Genomic DNA, 24,412 nt, shown 5'->3' with positions numbered 1-24,412 from the left:
TTGACCGGCGAGGACAGGAGACGTTAAAAAAAACGGATAGCATGAACAGTGAACGCATCACAGTGTCAAGGTTGTGGACTATCAAGGTATTATCCGGGGAAAACAATCCACAGTGGAAAGACACAACAAAGACAAATCCAATCGTATGAAGTGATGCAGCCATCTTTATCTTAGCGGCCAATGAGCTGCCATCTGCATATCACATGGCCGTTGTCCTCAAGAGTACATATATGCAGATTGAATGGACCGCTGTGTGAGCCAGCAAGGGTAATTAAGCGCATACAGTCTGGGAAATATTTTCAGCACTGATTCCCATTGCTTAGACAAAGGAACTATAGTCTGTAAATGTGGCTTTTTTTTTTTTGACATTTTAAGTCGGGAAATCTTTCTGTAGGATGTCTAATAATAAAGTCATATGGTATATGACATATGATACAGATTATGTCATTGTATGGTCATATCACCTCATACTTCGGTACGTGACAATAAATAAATAAATAAATAGGAAATAAATAAATAGAATTGTTAATTAAAAAAATAAAAATTTCAATGAAAAATACTTAAATTATAGGAAAGCAGGAAGTGAACAAATGTAACAGTTACTGATTGTAAAAGTCATATCACACCGTACTTCGGTATGTGAGCCAAAATAAAAAATAAATCAATAGAATTTTTAATAAAAAAAAATAAATTTCAATGAAAAAACATTAAATTATAAGAAAACAGGAAGTGAACAAATGTAACAGTTACTGATTGTAAAAGTCATATCACCTCGTACTTCGGTATGTGACCCAAAATAAAAAAAAATACAAATTCAGTAGAATTTTTAATAAAAAAAAAATAAATTTCAATAAAAAATAAAATTATAGGAAAGCAGAAAGTGAACAAATGTAACAGTTACTTATTGTAAAAGTCATATCACGTTGTACTTCGGTATGTGACCCAAAAAAAATAAAAATAAAAATTCAGTAGAATTTTTAATTAAAAAATAATTTAATTTCAATAAAAAAAATAAAATTATAGGAAAGCAGAAAGTGAACAAATGTAACAGTTACTTATTGTAAAAGTCATATCACCTCGTACTTCGGTATGTGACCCAAAATAAAAAATAAATCAATAAAATTTTTAATTAAAAAAAATTAAATTTCAATAAAAAAAACTTAAATTATAGGAAAGCAGGAAGTGAACAAATGTAACAGTTACTGATTGTAAAAGTCATATCACCTTGTACTTCGGTACGTGACCCAAAATAAAATAAAAAAATAAAAATAAATAATAAATAAATAGAATTTTTAATTTAAAAAATGATTGTTTTCATGTAAAACAACCATTTTTTGGTGTCATTTCTGTTGGAGCGTCATTGTTTTGGCATTTTAGCTAAATACATATATGGCTAAATTTCTGTCAAAATGAAAGATATGCTTTTTTTGTTGAACTGACATTTTGCTGAAATATGCTGATTACGAAAGAACGGAAAAATGGTCGGAATTTTTTTTTTTCCTGATATAAGATGAGTCTAATCTTTCTTTTGAAAAATGGCTGGCTATATGCTACTAAAATGAGATTTTTCATCACAATATGACAAATTTATTAGCATTGTTCACTGTACTTTTTCTGGTAATATTTTGGCTTTATTCTTGTGAAATAACAGCTGTTTTTCCCCATTTCTGCTGCTGTTTTTATTTTATTTTTTTTAATTTTCTACAATATTCAATGTGTTTTTAATAGGAGTTTGCCAGTGTGCTTCTAGGCCACAGGCCTCCTAATGGATGCACAACCTGACTTTTCCTGTTGTTTTTCCTAAAAGCTATTATTGATTGATTGATTGGTGGCCTGATTTTGTTACCCTGGTTAGCCACAAGCCACAGCATGAGTGCATTTTTTTTTTCACCACGCTGCAGGAGCAATAACTGGGGCTTGCTTATCCTCACAAGGGGGGTGTCGTAAGGGGTGCTGGGGCCTATCACAGTCTGGGTACACCCTGGACTGGTGGCCAGCCAATCACAGGGCACATATAGACAAACAACCATTCACACTCACATTCATACCTATGGACAATTTGGAGTCGCTAATTAACCTAGCATGTTTTTTTTGGAATGTGGGAGGAAACCGGAGTACCCGTAGAAAACCCACGCATGCACGGGGAGAACATGCAAACTCCACACAGAGATGGCTGAGAGTGGAATCGAACTCGGGTCTCCTAGCTGTGAGGCTTGTGCTACGTAATTCTCATAATATTACAACAAAAAAGGTATTTAATATTTATGCTTTATGTGACTAACATTACATTAATTTACTTGTTAGATTTTCTCTTAATATTGACTTTAGTCTTGTGAAATTATCGCTGATTTATCAATTTTCGTTTTTTTTTTCAATTGTCTTGTTAAGTTGAATTTAACAAATGAATTAATAAACATATATATATATATTTACATTTAAATTTTTCTAATTGTCCTTTTAAGGGATAGTTCCGATCAGCAGTGTAGTACATCAAAGGTGACTTACCCCCCCCCCCCCCCCGTGTCCCATGAGCTGAATTCTGGTTGGATTTCGGCACCACTTAAAGCCACGTAAAGAGTACACCTCAAAACAATATGCGTCCAAAAGAGTAATACATTTGCGTCACATAAATGTCTCCTGGAAAAAAAAATCGGACCTCACAAATCGCACTGCGTTAGTTTCTCTGCTGTCATGTCGCTGAGCTTCCATTGTTGTGGATGTGCGGAAATAACAAAATTCTATCAACAGCCACAGTGATAATACTGTATGAAGACATTCATAACAGTAGTCATGAAAACATAATGATAATAATAATAATAATAATAATAACACAATAACCTATTGCCGACAATGACAATACCATGAATAAATCAGTGAGTTATATACATACCATATGTACTATGCGTGTACAGGTATCTATCAAAGTGTGCATGTCTGCATGTAAATATACCTGCATATGTATATGTGTGTATATATGTATGTATGTGTATATGTGTGTATATATATGTATACAGTAAAGTCTCGTTATATCGATATTCTCGGGAGTCGGAAAAAATACCGATATAACCGGACTATCCATATATCCGATACTGCGCCGAACTGCATTAAAAGTGGGCAATAATGCACTCGACATTGTTCTATATTATAGAACAATGTCTATAGTTCTATAGTATAGAACAGGGGTCAGCAACCTGCGGCTCCAGAGCCGCATGTGGCTCTTCAGACTCTTTATTGTGGCTCCCTTTGCGATGCTTGAATATTTTTAACACCCGAGTGGGGAAAATGCACGTCTTTTGTAATGAGTTTTAAAAAATCCAACTTTGTCTGAGACCATGAATGCATCCTGAGTGAGTTCTGACTGCTATCCAGTTCAGTACATGAAGAAAAACAAGTAATACTTACCTACAAATCTAAAAAATAAATTCGGCATGGGAACTTGTTTTTACGTTTACAGTAGTTTACACATCCATTTATGTAAGTTTATCTCCAAAACTAGCAAGAGTACTCCAACTCGTCTTTTCTTATCTGAACTACTTTGATACCCCCAAATTCCCTCCAATGTTGTTTTAAACATACTATATGTTTTGCGGCTCCAGGCTATTTTTCTTCAGTGGGCATTGGGTAAAATGGCTCTTTTCATAGTAAAGGTTGCCGACCCCTGGTATAGAACAATGTCGAGCAGCTTACAACAGAAGAACCAACTGCGTTCGTGGAAGCAGCCGTTCGCCGTGTTCTGTTTTGGTATTGAAATCCTTAAGCAAAGATTGATTTAAGCTGCTTTTGTATCGATATAAGCAGACCAAATTGGCTGGCGGGAGATGAAAAGGGCATCGTAGTAACCGGATTATCATAATAACCGGGTATCGTACTAACGGAACTAATTATATCATAAAAGACTAGAAATTTGCCGGGAAATGAAAATAGTATCGTAATAAGTAGTAATTCATTATAACCGATATCGATATAACGAGACTTTACTGTATATATGTATGTATACATATATATGTGTGTGTGTGTATAAATATACTCAAAGCACTTTTAAACTGTTGGTTTTGGTCCGTAAAATAATGTAATTGTCCTTTTAAAAGGTAATTAGCCGCTTTAAACCACGCAAGCACACCCACAAAAGGAGGAAAAACATTATTTGCATCATGGCATCGATTCCACACATGGATCGGAGAATGACACGAAAGCCAACGTACAAGCTGGGAGGTATGCGTTCACACGCATTCCCGTTCAACTGAAAGTGAAGCGGTATCATCAGAATGTCACAACAGAGAGCGGCGGGAGGTGCGGACCAGTTTCAGGCGACCGGCTGGAAGGGGAAAAAAAAAAAAATAGAATAATGGAGGCGTGTCCCGCACGTTTGGCTGAGGAACAAGCCCGTGCACGCTCAGTGACTCCACTCGTAGAACAGGAGGTTCACACAACCACTCCTATTCACAAAGTGGAATACATGGAGATGCCATTTTTTTTTATATTACTACCATCGTAGCACATGTCAGAGTCCATCCGCCTTATCTCCACACCAAGCTCCGCCTCTCCAGCCAGTTCCGAGTGGCCATAACGGCAGCAAAGAGAGCAGCTAATTAGATCACATCCGAGGCCAAACCTCTCACTGACTGCCAAATGGGATTTAGATTCCTTTTCATTGGAATGATTGGATTAGACTTTTGGAGCTGGGATCACAATGTGGACTGACAACGTCACTGGTTTTCTAGACCAGTGGTTCTTAACTGGTGGGTCGGGACCCCAAAGTGGGTCATGGATCCATACTGGGTGGGTCAAGAAGTTAAAAATTACATTAAAATATCTACTAGACAGGGCTGCACGGTGGACGAGTGGTTAGCGCGCAGACCTCGCAGCTAGGATCCCACCCTCGGCCATCTCTGTGTGGAGTTTGCATGTTCTCCCCGTGCATGCGTGGGTTTTCTCCGGGTACTCCGGTTTCCTCCCACATTCCAAAAACATGCTAGGTTAATTAGCGACTCCAAATTGTCCATAGGTATGAATGTGAGTGTGAATGGTTGTTTGTCTATATGTGCCCTGTGATTGGCTGGCCACCAGTCCAGGGTGTACCCCGCCTCTCTCGCCCGAAGAAGACAGCTGGGATAGGCTCCAGCACCCCCCATGACCCTCTTGAGAATAAGCGGTAGAAAATGAATGAATGATGTTTTGTTGTTTTGCAAATTTGGAGTGGTCATATCGGAGCAGGAGGGGATAGAAAAGAAGAAAAAGGGGGGAGTCCATTTTTAGACAAAATGTCTAAACAACGATGCCACAATGATGCTACTCCGGTTTCCTCCCACATTCCAAAAACATGCTAGGTTAATTAGCCACTCCAAATTGTCCATAGGTATGAATGTGAGTGTGAATGGTTGTTTGTCTATATGTGCCCTGTGATTGGCTGGCCACCAGTCCAGGGTGTACCTCGCCTCTCGCCCGAAGAAGACAGCTGGGATAGGCTCCAGCACCCCCCATGACCCTCTTGAGAATAAGCGGTAGAAAATGAATGAATGATGTTTTGTTGTTTTGCAAATTCGGAGTGGTCATATCAGAGCAGGAGGGGATAGAAAAGAAGAAAAAGAAAAAGGGGGGAGTGCATTTTTAGACAAAATGTCTAAACAACGATGCTACTCCCGTTTTCTCCCACATTCCAAAAACATGCTAGCTTAATTAGCGACTCCAAATTGTCCATAGGTATGAATGTGAGTGTGAATGGTTGTTTGTCTATATGTGCCCTGTGATTGGCTGGCCACCAAGTCCAGGGTGTACCCCGCCTCTCACCCAAAGAAGACAGCTGGGATAGGCTCCAGCACCCCCCATGACTCTCGTGAGGATAAGCGGTAGAGAATGAATGAATGAATGAATATTTATTGTGTTAGCAATACCCGAGTTCAATTCCACCCTCGGCCATCTCTGTGTGGAGTTTGCATTTTCCTGTTCTGCGGTGGAAAATGAATGAATGAATGAATAACGAAGTATTTATCACGTGGGAGAAGTACCTGATATTCTTGTAGGTGTGCAGTCGTGCAGAAGCGCCTCACATAGCAATAGCAGGCGCTTGGTTCAGAGTGGGCAGTCAGTCGTTGCCAGGGGGTGGGGGGTTGCAGGGGGAGGGGGGGGGGGGGGGGTGTGTGATATTTTCAGTCCATTGTGTCTACTTCCTGTGGGCCAGGGGTTATTGGAGCAGGGTGTTGCAGACTTGAGGGGAGGGAAGTCGGCACGGTCGGCAGGAAAAGTGGCCGCACTCGACAAAGTGTGGGGCTGGGTGGCGGCAGCAGAAGCCTCAAAAATCGGAACGTTGGGTGAGATAACCAGTAAGTTATTATGCATTTTATTTCAGTAGTTGCTTGGTTAGTCTTTAGCATAAGTTTGAAAGTACCCGTTGCTCAAGAGTACAAGAGTACACCAGGAATGTACAGTAGAGGATACATTTTAGAGTTTTTCCTGTTACTGTGTATTTAAGGATGTATCCATTAGAGCCTAAAATAAAGCAGGAATGTGGTTGACAGGATTTAAAATCAACTTTATTTGAATTTGTCGTGGTATCAATTTAGATGCCTTGCTTATCTTTTCCTTGCGTGGCGAGTCTCTAATGCTAATCTCACCTCGTGATGCCCTGAACATCCTCTGGTGCAAAATAGCTGCTGCTGGAATGTTGGGAAAACACCAATCATACATGCTTTTGAGTTATTATTATTATTATTTTTCATGATGTATAATGTATCCGGAGCGCGGCACGGAGGTGTAGTGGTTAGCGTGCAGATTTCACAGCAAGGAGACCAGGGTTCAATTCCACCCTCGGCCATCCCCGTGCATGCATGGGTTTTCTCCGGGTACTCCGGTTTCCTCCCACATTCCAAAAACATGCTAGGTTAATTAGCGACTCCAAATTGTCCATAGGTATGAATGTGAGTGTGAATGGTTGTTTGACTTTTGAGTTATTATTATTATTATTTTTTATAATGTATACGGAGGGCGACACAGTGGTCTAGTGGTTAGCGCACAGATTTCACAGCTAGGAGACCAGGGTTCAATTCCACCCATGGCCATCTCTGTGTGGGGTTTGCATGTTTTATCCGGGTACTCCGGTTTCCTCCCACATTCCAAAAACATGCTAGGTTAATTAGCGACTCCAAATTGTCCATAGGTATGAATGTGAGTGTGAATGGTTGTTTGTCTATATGTGCCCTGTGATTGGCTGGTAACCAGTCCAGGGTGGACCCCGCCTCTCCCCTCAAGAAAAGACAGGCTCCAGCACCCCCGCGACCCTTGTGAGGAAAAGCGGTAGAAAATGAATGAATTAATTTTAATTTAAAATCAAATAAAAATATTAATACAAATATAAAAAATATAAATATAATAATAATAAAAATGAAAATATAAAAATAGTAAAAAAATATATAAAAAAATAAATAAATCACAAATAAATAAAAAATAAATAAATTTTCAATAAAAAAATAAAAATAAAAAAAACTAAATTATATTAGGAAAGCAGGAAGTGAACAAATGTAACAGTTACTGATTGTAAAAGTACCAGATGGAGGGGTAGGATTTAATAAGCTTTGCTTCTTCCTACTCCTTTTTGGACATGTGGAACTGTGAACTGATTATGTGATGCATTCAATTTTAATCTGATGCATGTTCAAATGAAATAAAACCATTACCATATTTGGTGCCCGTATATTTAAGCCCGTAAAAAAAGTATATTTTATTAAACGCATTCATGCTGGTGAATGAATAATAATTTTGTAATTTATTTTTTTTATTGTGTTGTTTATGTTGCGGCATAGTTGTTTAGATATTATGGCTACATTTGTTAACGTTTAGACGCTTGCTAGCTCGGTGGCTTACTATGCTAGCATTACTAGCATTACTGTTGAACGTAATGGTGTTAAAAATGTATTTAGAAAGTCATATACAGGTTTTCTATACTCCAGCTATGATTCCAATATTCCAATTATTGATATTGAATCCTACTTTGCAGAAATTATCGCATGGCAATATTCCATTGTGATATCGTTATTATTATGTGAGGTCAATTTTGGACTTATTTAGACAAATGAGGCCTAATTAATATATAATTAATACATTTCTGCTAAAGATAGAACTTCGACTATCCTGCAAACGGTGACAAAAGCAGGCAAAACAGGAAACTTTGTGTCGGGACCAAGATGACCAGGAAGATAAAAAGCGCTAACAACATGGAAACTTCCACTAAAGGGGGGGGGATGTTATTTTGCCTTGTGTGTGGTTTTTTTTTTTCTTTTGCGGCTCTTTCACAACATGTTTTGGTCCCAAGCTAACTGTTTCACTCGAGGTAGAAGAGACGACATAAAGTGTTTAGCGCTTAAGGGTGACTTGGGTGTAACTGCTGTGCCCCCCCCCCCTCTCTCTCAGTCTTACGTGTTAATGTTTAAGCCTCTTCTTCGTTTTTTTTTTTGTTAATACTTCACCCTCTAGTGTACCTTTTTTTTTTTTTTTTTTTTTTTAAAGGATTTTTTTTAGGCCGGTCGCTGCTGTTTGAGGTGGCGAAAACAAACCGAGGTTTTGAATATAAACAACAGCGAACAACTGATTTGTCCTTCACTTCCCTTCTTGCTCGCCTCCTCCTCCTTCTCCTCCTCCTCTTTGTCTTTTAGCCAATCTAATGAATGATATGGACTGATTACATGAGTGAGTGGCTTCTACCCCCCCCCTCCCCCGCCCTCTTCAAGAAAAAGCCTCAGTTGACCGTTCAAGGCGTCAGATTATAAACAGCACTGTGATCGTACTTGAGACCAGGTTTTTTATGTAGACCGCATAGTTCAGCATTTGTTCTTGGATTCGGGGTAAGCAGCTTTTATTTTGTGGCGGATGTTTTCCATGATGTTAATGATGTTTCTCTTGGAGTTCAGCTTTACTAGGCTGACGGAAATCTCATAAATTAACATATTTTTTTTTGCTAGGGATGTCCAATATTGGCATAATATAATAATAATAAAATAATAAATAATGCAATAATAAAAATGATGTGCTCTGCAGAGTAACAAGCTCAGTATGTCAGGAATGTCTGGAATGATTTTATAATTTTTTATAATATAATTGTATAGTAATAATACAATAATAATATATTTAATAATAATAATTGTAATTATGATAATAATAATATATTTAATAATAATTTATTATTATTATATGAAGCTTGGCCATCATGCAGGGGTACCCGTTAATAATATTAATAATAATTTATTATTATTAGTATTAATAGTAGTATTATTAATATATTATTATTAGTGGTATTTAATCATAATAATATTTTTTATTATTATTATGATTAAATACCATTAATAATAATATATTTAAATTATTATTATTATTACATATTATTATTTGTGGTATTTAATCATAATAATAATAATTGTATATAATAATAATATGATTGTATATAATAATAATAATTTATACCAATAAACAATAATAGTAATAATAATAATAACCAAAATAATAATTTAATTAATAAAAAAGTAAAAATAAATAACATAAATAAAAAAATTAATACAAATAATCATTTATTATTATTAACAGGTACCCCTGCACGATGGCATATAATAATATATGTAATAATAATATATTTAATAATAATTTATTATTATTATAATTATTTAATAATAATAATAAAAATATTGTTATTATTAATATTAACGGGTACCCCTGCACGAAGGCCAAGCAGCTTCATGTTATGCCAAAAAGGAAACAGAAAACCAAAATAAGAGCACGAAACAGGAAATCAACATGAAAAGTGCATCATGTCATGCACAATATAAAATAAAGCGCTGGGGAAAGTAAAGGCGCCAGGAATCTAACACTTCAGGAAGAACGACTTGGTGCCGCACGGAGCATTTTGGCACTTTTTTTCATAACTGGTATTTATTGGAGTGTTGTTGAAAACGTATGTTGTCTAAATATTCATCATTTGCTATGCTATTATATTTTTTTCTAGATATGTATCTTGCTTTAACAGTAAAGCGATGCCATTTTGTTTTCCTTTCACCAAAGTCCATCGTCTTCAGACTTGTTGCGTACATTTTTAGGTCAGGTGGTCCCGAGTGAGAATTTCCACAGCTGCACATGAAAGCAGAGGGGGCGCGCGGGACGGTAACTTGACGGAGAAGGACTCACGTGTAAGATTACGGTCGGGGCCGCAATCTTGTTTTGATGGTTAGCGGCTTTATGGATTCATACATTGTTGACTAGCATGCATGCGTGCATGCGTGCATGCTTGCATGCGTGCACCGGCCCCCGGTCTGGTATTTCATGCAGAAACTGAAACCCAGCCACGGTGTTGCTTCTCTACCCCTCCGGCTGCGGTAATCCTAGCTGGTGTTAACATAACTGGGCCTTTTTATTGCGCGTAAACAAACACATGCGCACCGCCGTCTTTACATTACACAGCAGATGCCGGTTTATTTCTGTCGGGAAAGCAGGAACGTACCAATGTAACCTCCATAGGATATGCCAGGCGCTCGGCGTAGCGCAAGTGCTGTTTTTGGTGCCGAGCCAATTCTGCTGGTCGGCTATTATTATTATTATTTTTTTAAATACAACGCTCATGTTGCTTTGTTATTGCAGAACAATAAAAATACACGTTTTAACTTTTTCATTTGTTACTTCTGGCAGAAGCGGGATTCTCACCCTTGCTTCTGACCTGTGTGTGGGAAGATGGGACCCTCACACACAAAGCAAGGATGTGATTTGTATCCGTTTTTTTTCTCCCTTTCCCAGTTTTAAAAAGGATTTGTTCTTGTTTTCTCTGAGTGAAGAGGGATTAAGACGCTTCCTTCGACATGGGAGCTGATGATATTTGATATGTAGAAGACCGGTTTTAGCGCTTCAGATGGACTCTTTGGACGTTTTGTTAACGGTCATGGTTTTGTTTTGCACTTTGGTGCAGATTCTGAAGGATCCAGAATGCTTTCTGCGTATGTTATTGTGTGTAGCTGCTCTATAGGAGTCCACAAAGGGCCAAAAATGGGCATAATGTCTACTTTAAAATCAAGGGTAGCTTTTGGACAATCTGACATTTTAAAATGTGGATGGAATAAATGAAAACTGTTTTAAAAATGTAAGAAAAATACAGCTGGAATAGGTGCAGATTCTGGAAGATCTAGAATGCCTTCTTTCAAGGGTAGGTTTTGGACAATCTGACATTTTAAAATGTGGATGGAATAAATGAAAACTGTTTTAAAAATGTAAGAAAAATACAGCTGGAATAGGTGCAGATTCTGGAAGATCTAGAATGCCTTCTTTCAAGGGTAGGTTTTGGACAATCTGACATTTTAAAATGTGGATGGAATAAATTAAAATGGATTGTTTTCAAAATATAAGGAAATACAGCTGGAATAGGTGCAGATTCTGGAAGATCTAGAATGCCTTCTGTGTATGTTATTGTGTGATGCTGCTCTATAGGAGTCCACCAAGGGCCAAAAATGGGCATAATGTCTACTTTAACATCAAGGGTAGTTTTTGGACAATCTGACATTTTAAAATGTGGATGGAATAAATTAAAATGGATTGTTTTCAAAATGTAAGGAAATACAGCTGGAATAGGTGCAGATTCTGGAAGATCTAGAATGCCTTCTTTCAAGGGTAGGTTTTGGACAATCGGACATTTTAAAATGTGGATGGAATAAATTAAAACAAATTGTTTTCAAAATCAAAGAAAATACAACTGGAATAGGTGCAGATTGTGGAAGATCTAGAATGCCTTGTGCATATGTTATTGTGTGTAGCTGCTCTATAGGAGTCCACCAAGGGCCAAAAATGAGCATAATGTCTACTTTAACATCAAGGGTAGCTTTTGGACAATCTGACATTTTAAAATGGTAATGGAATAAATTAAAATGAATTGTTTTCAAAATCCAAGAAAATACATTTGGAATAGGTGCAGATTGTGGAAGATCTAGAATGCCTTCTGCGTATGTTATTGTGTGTAGCTGCTCTAAATTAAAACGGATTGTTTTCAAAATGTAAGGAAATACAACTGGAATAGGTGCAGATTCTGGAAGATCTAGAATGCTTTCTGCGTATGTTATTGTGTGCAGCTGATCTATAGGAGTCCACAAAGGGCCAAAAATCTGACATTTTAAAATGTGGATGGAATAAATTAAAATGGATTGTTTTCAAAATGTAAGGAAATACAGCTGGAATGGGTGCAGATTCTGGAAGATCTGCAATGCCTTCTGCTTATGTTATTGTGTGTAGCTGCTCTATAGGAGTCCACAAAGGGCCAAAAATGAGCATAATGTCTACTTTAACATCAAGGGTAGCTTTTGGACAATCTGACATTTCAAAATGTGGATGTAATAAATTACAATGGATTGTTTTCAAAATCCAAGAAAATACATTTGGAATAGGTGCAGATTCTGGAAGATCTAGAATGCCTTCTTTCAAGGGTAGGTTTTGGACAATCTGACATTTTAAAATGTGGGTGGAATAAATTAAAATGGATTGTTTTCAAAATCTAAGCAAATACAGCTGGAATAGGTGCAGATTCTGGAAGATCTAGAATGGTTTCTGCGTAAGTTATTGTGTGTAGCTGCTCTATAGGAGTCCACAAAGGGCCCAAAATGAGCATAATTTAACATCAAGGGTAGCTTTTGGACAATCTGACATTTTAAAATGTGGATGGAATAAATTAAACCTGACAGTTTTCAAAATGTAATGACATACAGCTGGAATAGGTGCAGATTCTGGAAGATCTAGAATGCCTTGTGCATATGTTATTGTGTGTAGCTGCTCTATAGGAGTCCACAAAGGGCCAAAAATTAGCATAATATGTCTATTTTAACATGAAGGGTAGCTTTTGGACAATCTTATTTTAAAATAAGTGAATATGAATACAATCCGGCATATGAATCTCGGAGGTGCACATCTCCCATGGAAGTCCCCCTCTCACAACCCAGCAGGTGGAGGGGAGGGCGAGCGATGACGTGGGCTCGCCCGCAGCCGAAGGCCATTGCACTTTTGCTCGCCTGTTAACTGCCCTCCGCGGCGCTTAGCGATATAAAAATAGCCACCCGGCAAGAATCCCAGTCATGTCTCGCAGACAAAGGCAGATTTATACGAGTCGCCGCACCAAGTATAGAAGCGCTTTTGTGCCTGACATCCCCCGCCCTTTTTTTCTCCTCGCGGTGGACCTCGTCGCTGCGAACTCCAAAGTGTGACGCTCTCTATCCACTCCTGGTAGAGCACTCTTTGTTCAGAGCAGACCTAGTGACCCTGATAGTTGGGCGTAAGGGAGATATATGCTTACTGCGTCTTTGTATACTACACTTAGCTCAGATTTGCTGTGTCATGGAAACGCTCTGCAGTGCTAAAAGTGCAAATATTGTAGTATTGATTACCTCTACTGAGGCTTTTCTGATTGTGCATGGTAGATAGTTGCTGTTTATGATAGGTAATTGTTGACTGGTTATGATTTTTGTAATGACTACCGTATTTTCTGGACTACAAGTCGCTCCGGAGTATAAGTCGCACTTTACTTGACCAAAACAGACATTACGCCATCTTGGAAGGCAAGTTCTAACAATAAAAGAATAGAGAACGGGCTGAATAGGTACACAAAATTTTTTTAAACATGAACAGAAAAGGTTCATTTATAAGTCACTCTGGAGTATAAGTCGCAGGAACAGCCAACCTATGAAAAAAAGTGTGACTGATAGCCCAGAAAATACGGTATATATTTTCATTTATAAGTCGCTCTGGAGTATAAGTCGCAGGAACAGCCAACCTATGAAAAAAAGTGTGACTTATAGCCCAGAAAATACGGTATATATTTTCATTTATAAGTCGCTCTGGAGTATAAGTCGCAGGAACAGCCAACCTATGAAAAAAAAGTGTGACTTATAGCCCAGAAAATACGGTATATATTTTCATTTATAAGTCGCTCTGGAGTATAAGTCGCAGGAACAGCCAACCTATGAAAAAAAGTGTGACTTATAGCCCAGAAAATACGGTATATATTTTCATTTATAAGTCGCTCTGGAGTATAAGTCGCAGGAACAGCCAACCTATGAAAAAAAGTGTGACTTATAGCCCAGAAAATACGGTATATATTTTCATTTATAAGTCGATCTGGAGTATAAGTCGCAGGAACAGCCAACCTATGAAAAAAAGTGTGACTTATAGCCCAGAAAATACGGTATAAGTCGCTCTGGAGTATAAGTCACAGGAACAGCCAACCTATGAAAAAAAGTGTGACATATAGCCCAGAAAATACGGTATATATTTTCATTTATAAGTCGCTCTGGAGTATAAGTCGCAGGAACAGCCAACCTATGAAAAAAAGTGTGACTTATAGCCCAGAAAATACGGTATATATTTTCATTTAGAAGTCGCTCTGGAGTATAAGTCGCAGGAACAGCCAACCTATGAAAAAAAGTGTGACTTATAGCCCAGAAAATACGGTATATATTTTCATTTATAAGTCGCTCTGGAGTATAAGTCGCAGGAACAGCCAACCTATGAAAAAAAGTGTGACTTATAGCCCAGAAAATACGGTATAAGTCGCTCTGGAGTATAAGTCACAGGAACAGCCAACCTATGAAAAAAAGTGTGACATATAGCCCAGAAAATACGGTATATATTTTCATTTATAAGTCGCTCTGGAGTATAAGTCGCAGGAACAGCCAACCTATGAAAAAAAGTGTGACTTATAGCCCAGAAAATACGGTATATATTTTCATTTATAAGTCGCTCTGGAGTATAAGTCGCAGGAACAGCCAACCTATGAAAAAAAGTGTGACTTGTAGCCCAGAAAATACGGTATATATTTTCATTTATAAGTCGCTCTGGAGTATAAGTCGCAGGAACAGCCAACCTATGAAAAAAAGTGTGACATATAGCCCAGAAAATACGGTATATATTTTCATTTATAAGTCGCTCTGGAGTATAAGTCGCAGGAACAGCCAACCTATGAAAAAAAGTGTGACTTATAGCCCAGAAAATACGGTATATATTTTCATTTATAAGTCGCTCTGGAGTATAAATCGCAGGAACAGCCAACCTATGAAAAAAAAGTGCGACTTATAGTCTGGAAAATACGGTAATTCAGATCACGCTATTAGCAAGATAGTCCATCATAAGGGTATTATCATCATATCCTACATGTACATTACCGTAAACGATACACTGTGGTCATCGAGATAGTTAATTTTCTTATTATAGCAAACGTTGGCGTGTTTTATCCAATCAAAGCTGCACAGGTCTTGATAATGTTGGTAGCATGTTAGCGTTTACTCGCTATAATGGGGTAAAACTTAAGAAGCCAAAAACGGACCACTTCCACACAGAATAGGAGGAGGACTTTTTTGTTTTTATGTCGGAACTCACGGCAATTGTTTACATATGTACCGTATTTTCTGGACTATGAGTCGCAAAACGCCAAAAATGCATAATTTCGTAGAAAAAAAACATACATAAGTCGCACAAAAAATATGAACAGTCCGGAAAATACGGTGCATTACCTTAAACATTACCTTAACTGTATACATTAGGAGTGTGAAGGGGTGTGTTATTTCACTCGTGGTGCTGGGAACACCAGGTGTTGGTCGTATTGCAAGGTTTATAGTGTGTGTTGAAAATATTGAAAATAAATATGGCACTTTTTCGATAACTTCTATTGCATTCTGTCGTACCTTTTGTGTCTTATTGATGAAATGCTTCCAGTCACGAAGTGACAATAGTAACTATATTGACAGTTACTATGGTACACATAATGTCATTGTATGGTCATATCACCTGGTACTTCGGTACGAGGTACATTATTAAAAAATAAATAAAAATAAATAAAAAAATCTTAAACTCTATTATGGAAAGCAGGGAGTGAACAAATGAATAGGAAGCTAGCTACTGTAGTTAACGAATGGTACTACAGTTCTATATTAGCCACATACAAGACACCAGGCTACATATTGAGGTCAACTGATAAGATTTTTTTTAACTTTTTTTTTGCAATGAGTTGCCTCTATATTTCCTCCAAACAGGAAATTAAACACAACACCCAGGGTGTTTGTATTGCACAACACATAGTGGTGTGACTAGAAGGAATGGAAAAACAACGTACAATGAGGTGGGAAAATATAAATGATGATGCATCAAATGTTGTTACTTTTGCCTGAATTTTGACTTGTTACTCCCTGCTTCATTCAGGCACACTTTATTGCTTGAAAATCAGGACTGCAGATGCTCGATATTGGCTTTCAGTGTACCAGTATTGTAATTGTAATGGTTTTATTTCATTTGAACATGCATCAGATTACAATTGAATGCATCCCATAATCAGTTCACAGTTCCACATGTCCAAAAGGAGTAGGAAGAAGCAAAGCTTATTAAATCCTACCCCTCCATCTGGTACTTTTACAATCAGTAACTGTTACATTTGTTCACTTCCTGCTTTCTTAATATAATTTTATGTATTTTATTTTATTTTTTAAACTTAATTAAAAAATATTTTTGTTTTTAATTTTTTAAATTTTTTTGTAATGGTTTTATTTCATTTGAACATGCATCAGATTACAGTTGAATGCATCCCATAATCAGTTCACAGTTCCACATGTCCAAAAAGGAGTAGAAAGAAGCAAAGCTTATTAAATCCTACCCCTCCATCTGGTACTTTTACAACCAGTAACTGTTACATTTGTTCACTTCCTGCTTTCTTAATATAATTTTACGTTTTTTTATTTTATTTTTTAAACTTAATTAAAACAATATTTTTGTTTTTAATTTTTTTAATGGTTTTATTTCATTTGAACATGCATCAAATTACAATTGAGTGCATCCCATAATCAGTTCACAGTTCCACATGTCCAAAAAGGAGTAGGAAGAAGCAAAGCTTATTAAATCCTACCCCTCCATCTGGTACTTTTACAATCAGGAACTGTTACATTTGTTCACTTCCTGCTTTCCTAATATAATTTAAGTTTAAAAATTTTATTTTTTTTAGTTTTATTTATTAATATTATTTTATTTTTTTTGTCAGGTACCAAAGTACGAGGTGCTATGGCCAAACAATGACATAATGGGTACCATTATGACCGTCAATATAATGTAACACTGTAACGCTGAAAATGTTATTAAACAAAGTCATCAAGAACTGCACCCCCCACCCAAAGTTCCACATGTCCAAAAGGAGTAGGAAGAAGCAAAGCTTATTAAATCCTACCCCTCCATCATCTGGTACTTTTACAATCAGTAACTGTTACATTTGTTCACTTCCTGCTTTCCATAATACAGTTTAAGGTTTTTTGTTGTTTTTTTTTTGCTTTGCTTTTGTTTGTCGTTTTGTAACACGGTTACACTGTTTTAATGTGTGGTTTTGCTATTCGGACTGACTGGACAGTAATTTTTTGGCGCTTTTTTTTGTTCTACAGTAGCAAAAAATTGCAAGTCGGTACTTCGGTACTACTTTCTGAAACGAAGCTCGTCATCTTCTCTAAATAAACAAAACACACGCACAACATGCTGGATGGTCCTCCATTGTTGTTTACCGGACCGCAAAAAACCCTCCTGGGGCTTTGTTGTGGGTTTACACTCGTGTCACGCTGCTATGATGTCATGCTAGCTGTCACCATACAAAAGACCAGTCTAAGGTTCAGACAGTACCGTACGTGGTTTTTACCAAAGATTCACAACATAAATATCATGGATATTGGGTCGTGACGTTCCCATACGACTTCAGTACACGCTTGTTTAAGGCTGCATGGGAGGACTGAATATGTGAAAGCCCACAGATGGAGGAGAGATGTGAGATCCTCCTCCTCGTCCTCCTGGTAGCTTCCCATGCTGACATTCTCAACATCGTCTTCTTTCATGCTGACAACAGTCAGAACATGCATGAGATATTTCTGTTCATATTTTTGACACTCAACCACCGATTACATGCTAGTCGGGCGACATAACTGCTGGTTACGTACATCAAGAACACGCTTGCAAACTGAGGCAAAGTCATGTTGTCAATTTTGGATGCTAACCGATATTTCATTGTACATCCATTTGTTTTCTATGCCGCTTATCCTCAAAGAGGTTGCGGGGGCTGTCTTTGGGTGAGAGGTGAGGTACACCCTGGACTGGTGGCCAGCCAATCACAGGGCACATATAGACAAACAACCATTCACACTCACATTCATACCTATGGACAATTTTTGAGTCGCTAATTAACCTAGCATGTTTTTGGAATGTGGGAGGAAACCGGAGTACCCGGAGATGGCCGAGGGTGGAATCGAACTTGGATCTTGTCCACTATATTATGCAGAAAAAAAATCCAACAAGAAGAATCATTGTTTGATTGTTGTCCTTCCTTAATCTCAGGAAGAACTATTGTTTCTGAATGGGATCCAATACCAGCCGGTCAAGATATCGACAGTAAGGTTGAAGTTTGAATCCCTACTTGAATCTTATCAGCACTCTACCAGTACCAATTTGGAATCGCCAATTAACCTAGCATGTTTTTGGAATGTGGGAGGAAACCGGAGTACCCAAAAAAAACCCACGCATGCACGGGGAGAACATGCAAGAGATGGCCGAGGGTGGAATTGAACCCTGGTCTCCTAGCTGTGAGGTCTGCGTGCTAACCACTCGACCTTGGTTAGTCTTGTGTACCAAATTTCCTGGTGATATAGCTTAAGTTACCCTAAAGTTACACAGTTTTTATAGAGAGCAATGAATGAGCTGTGTAAAAGAGCCCGCCGTGGTGTAGTGGTTAGCGGATGCCTCAGGTTCGAGTCTCCACTAGTAAGCATCATCGTCTAATTTAAAGGGCTCAAGCCAAAAATCAGTATGTGGCGACTCTGTAATCGGGGAAAAAAAGCAGAAAGCAACAAACAAATAAGCTATGTAAGAAATATTAAGTCACATGGACTAACTAGGATATAAAAACAGCACCACCGTGTGGCGTACTTGTCAGCAAAAAAGAAATGGAAGTGTATCATGACTCAGCAAAACAGTACATAAGTCCAGCATGTCTTTGATTCAGTGATTCGGTAAGAATTTTTTCAGGTCAACAAAACATTCCACGTGTATTCACGCTTTCAAAATAAAATACCTCTTTACAACTGCTGCATTCTCCATTTTGCCCTTTGCTCTCATTCGACAACGTGTCTTATTTACTTGCCTGTTTCCTTTATGAATTTGGTTATTCACCGCAATCAGGATCTGAGATCAGACTATACTGCTTTTTGTTCCGGTTCTTTCTAGTTTGATGATTTTTCTTATTCTGGTTGAGGCCATCGACCGAATATAAAGTCAGTCAGTTCAAGAACGCAGCAGTCATTGTTAGAATGCTCACATAACCTTTGGCCTCCTTTTTTTTTTTGTTGCCCTGCAGGCATGGAAGAAGCGGTGGTTTATGCTTCGCAGCGGTCGATTGACAGGCGACCCAGACGTGTTGGAGTACTACAAGAATGACCACGCTAAGAAGCCCATCCGTGTGATTGACCTCAACTTGTGCGAGCAGGTAAAGTCGCTCTGTCGATGTTTGTATCGCAAATCTATGGACCCTGATTCATTTGTCTGACTGGCATTCGAGGAAATCTTGTTGCTTTTAACGTGTAGGGTTCACCTTTTTTTTAGTTTAGCGGCTGTTGTTTATTTACAACATAATTGCGCAACTGCAGGGTCTCGAGATGCATGCTAACTCGCAAACTAGAGAGCTAGCGACCTAAACGGTAGCCTTCAAGTTATTTCCGATTTCCGGTTCCGATTTTCTACAATAAAAGCTCTGATAAAACATTCCACTGTTCTCAAATATCTTAATTTTTATTTTTCTGCACAAAATAAGATGAAAAATAAATAAACAAATCAAGAATAAAGAAAATCAACTAATCAGTAATAAATAAATATGATAATAATAATAAAACGGCAAATAATAAAAACTTAATAAACCACATATAGTTGGTGGGTAGACAAATTATTTTTTTCAGATTAAAATGAACAAAGTGGGCGGCACGGCGGTCTAGTGGTTAGCGCGCAGACCTCACAGCTAGGAGACCAGGGTTCAATTCCCACCCTCGGCCATCTCTGTGTGGAGTTTGCATGTTCTCCCCGTGCATGCGTGGGTTTTCTCCGGGTACTCCGGTTTCCTCCCACATTCCAAAAACATGCTAGGTTAATTAGCGACTCCAAATTGTCCATAGGTATGAATGTGAGTGTGAATGGTTGTTTGTCTATATGTGCCCTGTGATTGGCTGGCCACCAGTCCGGGGTGTACCCCGCCTCTCGCCCGAAGACAGCTGGGATAGGCTCCAGCACCCCCGCGACCCTCGTGAGGAAAAAGCGGTAGAAAATGAATTAATGAATGAAAATGAACAAAGCATTATTAGAGCCCTGTAGACATGACAAAACACGACTATAGTCACATTTATACTCTTTTTATTTACAACATATTGCGCAACTGCAGGGTCTTGAGACGCATGCTAACTCGCAAACTAGAGAGCTAGCGACCTAAACGGTAGCCTTCAAGTTATTTCCTTTAAACTTAAATAGCCAAAAACTTACCACTTCCACACGGATAGGGAGGATAACTATTAACAGTTATTTAACCTTTAACATGAACATTAATCAAACGTAATAATTTTTTCTGGGTACATGATACCATACAGCAGCCGTATCAAACATTAAACTTTCATATCAAGGCGGGGGCCTCAAACTAGTGTCCCGCGGGCCCCGTGTTAGTACAGTGCAGGACACGTTGTGCGTTGAAAGTGTTTTAATCTTGAATATTTTTTTACATCAATAGCCACGTATACATGGACCCAAATATTCCAATTCCATTCGGATTATTTGCTCAAACGGAAAAAATGTAACCGTTGTATACACCTCATTCCCAAAGAAAAGTGCCAATCCCAATGAATATATAATCAGATTCCCAGGGGTGGAATATTCCTTTCCCCAATCCGATTGAGGTATCTTGTACCCGCTCAATCATAAAGTTGTCAGACTGCGTTCTTTTTCTTCTTCTGTTGTTTATTGGCGGTTGGCAAGCAGCTTTGGTGTGCATTAGCGCCATCTGTGGAACAGAATCTAAACCCTTCTATACGCCATTCACAAGTCCACTTTTATTAAAAAATAAAAAAATACATATCTATATAAAACATGTGCCGAGCTTAATTATAAAATATTAGCAAGATTGAACTTTATCTTTTCCTGTTCCCTCCATTAGGTGGATGCCGGGCTAACGTTCAACAAGAAAGACTTGGAGCACAGCTTCATCTTCGACATCAAGACCATCGACCGTGTCTTCTACCTGGTGGCGGACACGGAGGAGGAGATGAATAAGTGGGTACGCTGCATCTGTGATATCTGCGGCTTCAACCCCACCGATGACGGTAAGAACACATATAAAAGTGGAAAAAGAAGTAAACCACTGTAAAACATAACACAGTAATCGTGTGACTGCCGTTTGAATATTAAGTCTGAATATTAAATTGCATCCCTGTAGTCAGAAGTCAGCACGGCGGTCGAGTGGTTAGCGCGCAGACCTCACAGTTAGGAGGACCAGGGTTCAATTCCACCGTCGGCCATCTCTGTGTGGAGTTTGCATGACGGTGCCGTCCGCGTCGTCCGTATAATCATCCTTAAGTCAAGTTAAAAGTGAAATCCGAAAAAGGCGTTTCAGCTGAGCGCAAAACTTGCCATGCACATGATTCGTGTGGAGTCACCAAACTAGAACGGCATAAAACAAAGTAAGTAACATTACCTAAAATATGTATGTTTTGGGCTGCATGGCGGACTAGTGGTTAGCGCACAGACCTCACAGCTAGGAGACCCGGGTTCAATTCCACCCTCGGCCATCTCTGTGTGGAGTTTGCATGTTCTCCCCGTGCATGCGTGGGTTTTCTCCGGGTACTCCGGTTTCTTCCCACATTCCAAAAAAAAACATGCTAGGTTAATTAGCGACTCCAAATTGTCCATAGGTATGAATGTGAGTGTGAATGGTTGTTTGTCTATATGTGCCCTGTGATTGGCTGGCCACCAGTCCAGGGTGTACCCCGCCTCTCGCCTGAAGACAGCTGGGATAGGCTCCAGCTCACCTGCAACCCTCATGAGGATTAGCGGTAGATAATGACTGAATGAATGAATGAATTTTAGAGCCCTCTAGACATGACGTAACACCCCTATAGTGAACTTTATAGTGAACTCATATTACCCAATATAGTAGACATAATAAGAGAAAATAAGATGTTTTTATGCTGCATGGCGGACGAGTGATTAGTGCGAGGGCCTCACAGCTAGGAGACCCGGGTTCAATTCCACCTTCGGCCATCTCTGTGTGGAGTTTGCATGTTCTTCCCGTGCATGCGTGGGTTTTCTCCGGGTACTCCGGTTTCCTCCCACATTCCAAAAACATGCTAGGTTAATTAGCGACTCCAAATTGTCCATAGGTATGAATGTGAGTGTGAATGGTTGTTTGTCTATATGTGCCCTGTGATTGGCTGGCCACCAGTCCAGGGTGTACCCCGCCTCTCGCCTGAAGACAGCTGGGATAGGCTCCAGCACACCTGGACCCTCGTGAGGATAAGCGGTAGATAATGACTGAATGAATGAATGAATGAATTTTAGAGCCCTCTAGACATGACGTAACACCCCTATAGTGAACTTTATACTCATATTACCCAATATAGTAGACATAATAAGAGAAACTAAGATGTTTTTACGCCGCATGGCGGATGAGTGATTAGTGCGAGGGCCTCACAGCTAGGAGACCCGGGTTAAAAAAAAACAACAACAAAAAAAACTTAAACTGTATTATGGAAAACAGGAAGTGAACAAATGTAGCAGTTACTGATTGTAAAAGTACCAGATGGACGGGTAGGATTTAATAAGCTTTGCTTCTTCCTACTCCTTTTGGACATGTGGAACTGTGAACTGATTATGTGATGCATTCAATTGTAATCTGATGCATGTTCAAATGAAATAAAACCATTACCATTACCAAGAATTATCGGAAGCAGTTGTGAAAACGGCCGCACGCGTGTGTCTCCGCGCTTGCGGGAAAAGCGTGCGGTATAAAAGTGCAGATTTCCATCCTCGCAGTTCTCATTACAAAAGAATGTCCTTGGCTCTCCCTTTTGCGCTCGCTCGCACTTCTGATTGTGAGAGTCGACTCCCACTCTCCTGTTCGTGTGTTGCTGAAAGTGCTCTGTGCTCATATCAGAGGTGGGAACATTAAGAGTAGGAGTTGAAGATGATCAACGGGTATTTTCCTCCATCGCCCCAAACCTTGAAAAGATGCAAAAGTGGGGGAAATATGTGTCCACAAACACACCTCTCCATATCTCATTGCTTTTGATATGAAATGAAACCAACATGCAGGAAATATCTATTGTATTGATGCTGCATTCAAGAACACTGGGAAATATCGCAAATGGAGCTTGCAGCAAAAATAGTGCAGTCAAATGTAAACAGACAACATGGATGCCAGCCGTGATATGGTAATGGTAATGGTTTTATTTCATTTGAACATGCATCAGATTACAATTGAATGCATCCCATAATCAGTTCACAGTTCCACATGTCCAAAAGGAGTAGGAAGAAGCAAAGCTTATTAAATCCTACCCCTCCATCTGGTACTTTTACAATCAGTAACTGTTACATTTGTTCACTTCCTGCTTTCCTAATATAATTTAAGTTTTTTTTGTTTTTTTTTAAACTTTATTTCATACATTTTTTTTCACCCCCCCTCAAAAAAAAAAAGCTCCACATGTCCAAAAGGAGTCGGAAGAAGCAAAGCTTATTAAATCCTACCCCTCCATCTGGTACTTTTACAATCAGTAACTGTTACATTTGTTCACTTCCTGCTTTCCTAATATAATTTAAGTTTTTTTTTTTTTTTTAAACTTTATTTCATACATTTTTTTTCACCCCCCCTCAAAAAAAAAAGCTCCACATGTCCAAAAGGAGTCGGAAGAAGCAAAGCTTATTAAATCCTACCCCTCCATCTGGTACTTTTACAATCAGTAACTGTTACATTTGTTCACTTCCTGCTTTCCTAATATAATTTAAGTGTTTTTTTTAAAACTGTAATTTATAAAAAAAATAGTTTTATTTATTAATATTTTTTTTTTGTCAGGTACCAAAGTACGAGGTGCTGTGACCATACAATGACATAATGGGTACCATAGTAACCATCAATATAATGTAACACTGTAACGCTGGAAATGTTATTAAACAAAGTCATCATGAACTACCCCCCCCCCCCCCAAAAAAAAAAAAAGTTCCACATGTCCCAAAGGAGTAGGTAGAAGCAAAGCTTATTAAATCCTACCCCTCCATCTGGTACTTTTACAATCAGTAACTGTTACATTTGTTCACTTCCTGCTTTCCTAGTATAATTTAAGTTTTTTTTTCTTTATTTTATAATTTTTTTTTGTTG

The 24,412-nt window shown here is 38.4% G+C and overlaps 1 protein-coding gene across 7 annotated transcripts in view; it reads left to right on the top strand.

Moving 5' to 3' along the window:
* gab1 (GRB2-associated binding protein 1) overlaps positions 1 to 24,412 on the top strand; it is a 56,285-nt gene that overhangs the window by 12,663 nt on the left and 19,210 nt on the right. For 6 of the 7 annotated variants that reach the window (XR_009128687.2, XM_058065430.2, XM_078793608.1 and 3 more), the window contains exons 3-4: positions 19,367 to 19,495; positions 21,200 to 21,365. Coding sequence is in view for 6 of the 7 variants with exons in the window: in XM_058065430.2 (XP_057921413.2) it covers positions 19,367 to 19,495; positions 21,200 to 21,365 (295 nt within the window). In the remaining variant the exon portion in view is untranslated. Of the gene's footprint in view, positions 1 to 6,145; positions 6,321 to 19,366; positions 19,496 to 21,199; positions 21,366 to 24,412 lie in introns of those variants that run through there. The other variant, XM_058065432.2, reaches the window with a different exon arrangement.

The sequence above is a fragment of the Doryrhamphus excisus genome, linkage group LG9 (genome assembly GCF_037039965.1).
Source record: "Doryrhamphus excisus strain RoL-2023G ecotype Guam linkage group LG9, RoL_Dexc_Guam_v1.1, whole genome shotgun sequence".
Taxonomy (NCBI): Eukaryota; Metazoa; Chordata; class Actinopteri; order Syngnathiformes; family Syngnathidae; genus Doryrhamphus; species Doryrhamphus excisus.
The sequence above is the reverse complement of the archived record's forward strand: the minus strand, read 5'-3'. Positions and strand labels throughout refer to the sequence as shown.